This window comes from Boleophthalmus pectinirostris, unplaced genomic scaffold, assembly GCF_026225935.1.
Source record: "Boleophthalmus pectinirostris isolate CB_2022bp ecotype Guang Dong unplaced genomic scaffold, ASM2622593v1 HiC_scaffold_4, whole genome shotgun sequence".
NCBI lineage: Eukaryota > Metazoa > Chordata > Actinopteri > Gobiiformes > Gobiidae > Boleophthalmus > Boleophthalmus pectinirostris.
In genome coordinates, this window is record NW_026571353.1 from 8157847 (window position 1) to 8161480 (window position 3634).

A 3634-nucleotide genomic window follows, 5' to 3' on the forward strand; every position below is an offset into this window, starting at 1 on the left:
TGGCGCTCTCTCTCTTTGATAAAAGGCTCTAAGGGGGTCACTGACACACATTCGCTTACATTCATTATCCCGTCTGAAAAGAGGGTGTGGTCTGAGAAAGAGGTCACGCCCCCGTCGCGTTGGCCCCGCCCCGCTGCTCTGTGATTGGTGCGCGGCATGTCTTTGAAGTCCCTCCCTCTATCGGTGCGTATGTGTGCGCGCCGAGGCAGTACGCAGCAGTTGCAGAGGGACAGAGCCGCGGACGCGAGAGGACTGCTCCACACTCACCTCCTCTGCGGGATATTCTTCCAACCAGTGGCTTCTTTCGTGATTCACTTAACGTTCGCGGATAACGGATTATGTGGAAAAGGATGTCATTTTTCCAGCTTTAGAGACACTTTGGGTACGACACGGAGGACACGCGTTCCATTTGGATTATTTTGTGTTCTGAGTTTGTCGCCATGCATCGCTGCTCGTAGATGCGATTCAAACCCCGTGGCTTTGAATCCAGATGAGAGATCTCCCCTGCGGATCTGAAGCAGCTGACGCGCTTTTCCGCAGCCTGTCCCCGGAGCGCAGCGCTGAACCAGAGCGGACCGGACCGTGCCTGTCTGCCTCCGCGCCTCCGCTCTCACCCTCGGACCCGTCCCGTCAGGCCAAAAGGTTACCCATTCGGATCGTAAAGATGTTGACGGCGCACAGCGGCCACTTGCTGCACCCGGAGTACCTCCAACCTCTCACGTCCGCGCCCGTCAGTATAGAAGTGAGTACAAACGCGTCAAATCACCATTTTTATGAGTGAAATTCTACGGTGTTTGGAATTTCATGATGATTAATGAGAAAAGGCAAGTGCGCGCCCTGGCAGTACTAAAATTTACGAGAGCATATGCGCCATTTTACGCACTGCGATTCTTTGGCAAGTTTGAGACAAGGGGCAATTTGAATTGTAATAAATACAAATGTAAAAACCACTGGAAGCGAATTTAGTGTAAATTATAAATAATTCCCATTTTTACGATTGTGTTTTGATTAATTTAAATTAAGGTCTATTTCCCATGTACACTTTTTTTCATAATTTCCTTTCAAAATTAGTTGTTACGATATTTGATAGAGATATTATTTGTTCGTTTTTATAGTTTTTTTTTTTTTTTTTTTAATTAGTAAACACCACACTCACACTTGTGCTCTGTTTTGTTTTGCTCTCAGTTGGATGCCAAGAAGAGTCCTCTGGCTCTGCTGGCTCAGACCTGCTCTCAGATTGGCAAACCCGACCCTCCGTCCTCGTCCAAACTGTCCTCTCTGTCCTCGGGCAGCCTGGGAGACAAGGAGTCTTCCAGCCGCTCCAAGAGCGGAGAGCAGCACCACTCTCCGGAGGACAAGTCCAGCTTTAAGCCTTACTCCAAATCCTCGGGCGAGTCTCGGAAGGATGTCATAGTGACAAAGAGCTCTTCTGAGAAGTCCTTCAGGCTCCCAAACGGCAGCAACAACAGCAGCTCTGCTTCATGTCCTTCCTTCCCTCCTCACGCCCGCTCCCCTGGCTCTCACTCTCCCCCTCTGCACGTCCAGAGCCTCAGACAGAGCCAGTCCCCCGCTGCCCGCTCCCCCACACACCCCCAGAGCCAGCACTCTGACCGGACGCCTCCCAGCTCAGAGCAGCCCGCTTCGGACTCTTCCAACAGCAGTGGGGGCAAGAAGGACTCAGACACCTCCAAGTCAGGACTAGACGGAGCGCAGCTGGCCAACTCTAGCCATGTCCGAGCCAGTGCTAACTCCAGCAACGCTAGCTCCGCTAGCAGCCCCCGCCCCGAGAGCAAGTCTGACCCACAGGCCTCCTCTCAGCCTGGGCTTGGCTCAGGACACATCGCCCCTGTCTCCCCCTTCAAACCCGGACACTCGGTCTTCCCCTTGCCCCCGGCGTCTATGGGCTACCACGGCTCTGTTATAGGGGCCTACGCTGGCTATCCTTCTCAATTTGTCCCAAGTTTGGACCCTACCAAGTCTAGTTTGGGCTTAGGACTTCCTGGAAAACACCCCAGCTCCAGTCCACTAACAGGCGCATCCCCTCCCTCCCTAATGCAGGGTCTGTGCCGGGACCCTTACTGCCTCACCTACCCCAACGGCCATCATTTAGGCGGCAGTAACTGTAACTCTTGTGTTCACGACCCTTCCTCCATGAAATCCAGCTTCCCTCTGGTCTACCCCTCGCACCATTTGCACTCCCTCCACTCCGGCGCCCTGTCCTCCAGCAGCACCCCGGGGTCCCTCTCCCACCCGCTCTACACCTACGGCTTCATGCTGCCCAACGACCCCCTGCCCCACGCCTGTAACTGGGTGTCCGTGGGCGGGCCGTGTGACAAGCGTTTTGCCACGTCTGAGGAGTTGCTAGCTCACTTGCGCACCCACACGGCGCTTCCCGGAATGGTGGACAGTAAAATGTTGTCAGCGTATCCGTCTTCGGTGTCATCTTCCGCTTCTTGTCACCTCCACTTGCCCCCGCCGAGCAGCCCGGGCACCCTCCCCAGCTCCTTCTCCTTACGTGGGTCTCCTGGACTTGGCTTGGCGCGCTACCACCCCTACAGCAAGTCCCATCTACCCGCCCCAGGACTGCCAATGCCCTCCATCCCCTCCTCCTCACCATACTACTCCCCGTACGCGTTGTATTCGCAGAGACTCGGTTCGGCGTCCGCGTTGGGATACCAGTGATGCTGATGCTATTCTCACGTCCGCAGTGACTGTTTTCGGACTATCCCGGAGGCTCTTGGGAACAGGGGTCAGCGTGCCGGAGGTCTGCCCGCTCGGAGTAGCACCTGTTGGGATCAGGACTGGGACAAAGGAGGCAGTGATGGATGGTGAGCAGCACAATAAGAAAGACTTGAAAGACTAAAGAGCTTGAAAGTGACACAATGTGGCTTTATCACAGCAAGTCTTCATTTTGTTTTTTGTCTCCCAGAAATGAAAAATCTGTATTTATTTTTTACGCAAGCGCTTGGTTTTCAACTCTGGGGGATTTTTTGTGTTTATTTTCAGACTAAAATTGTTAAAACATAACAATTTTAAATGACAACTCTGCCTACCATACAAGAATAAAAACCTTGCTCCATGCCAAATATGGACTGGTTTCATTTGACGAGTTTCACGCTTTTTTCGATTTACATAATTTTTTCTCTATGCTAAGGCTAACTCTGAGATGCATGTAAACTACAACGCCATTGTTTTTATTTGTATATATGCAAAGATGTAATATTTTTCCAAGCTCATTTTTTGGGGGTCGGGGGTCAACAAAAAGAAATGGTACAAAGATACAAAAAGTATGATATAAATAAAATTAATGATGGCTGTGCTATCTGATAAGAACAAATATTATTTTATTAAATAAACGTTACAATTTACAATGCAATTTTCTGTTTTGATCCTCATTGATTTCTACCATGTTCATTTGGATTGAAGTACAAGGTTCAGTAATTTATACTATTTTATCAAATAATTACTTGATTAGTGCAAAGAAATTCACTGTTTTTATGCTCATTGATTTCTACCAGGTTTTTGGATTGAAGTACACAAAGTCTATAACTATTACTACTACTACTACTAAGGTTGAGTTACTATGAAGTAATTTATACTATAATACTGAATAATTACTTACTTTGGTTAGTGC

At 49.6% G+C, this 3634-nt stretch overlaps 1 protein-coding gene across 1 annotated transcript; it reads left to right on the forward strand.

Annotated features, from left to right (window-relative positions):
• The first annotated feature begins 238 nt into the window (after positions 1-238).
• Positions 239-3376, forward strand: znf703 (zinc finger protein 703). The gene is made up of 2 exons (XM_020925764.2): positions 239-742; positions 1186-3376. Exons 1-2 carry the CDS (start codon positions 491-493, stop codon positions 2680-2682), a joined length of 1749 nt encoding a protein of 582 aa, XP_020781423.1. The 5' UTR covers positions 239-490; the 3' UTR covers positions 2683-3376.
• The last annotated feature ends 258 nt before the right edge of the window (positions 3377-3634 follow it).

Excerpts from the sequence above, each read along its gene's own strand:
- znf703 (XM_020925764.2), top strand. The coding sequence starts at position 491 with ATGAGAGATCTCCCCTGCGGATCTGAAGCAGCTGACGCGCTTTTCCGC. Across the intron at positions 743-1,185 it reads CCGCGCCCGTCAGTATAGAA|TTGGATGCCAAGAAGAGTCC; the intron begins GTGAGTACAAAC and ends TTTTGCTCTCAG.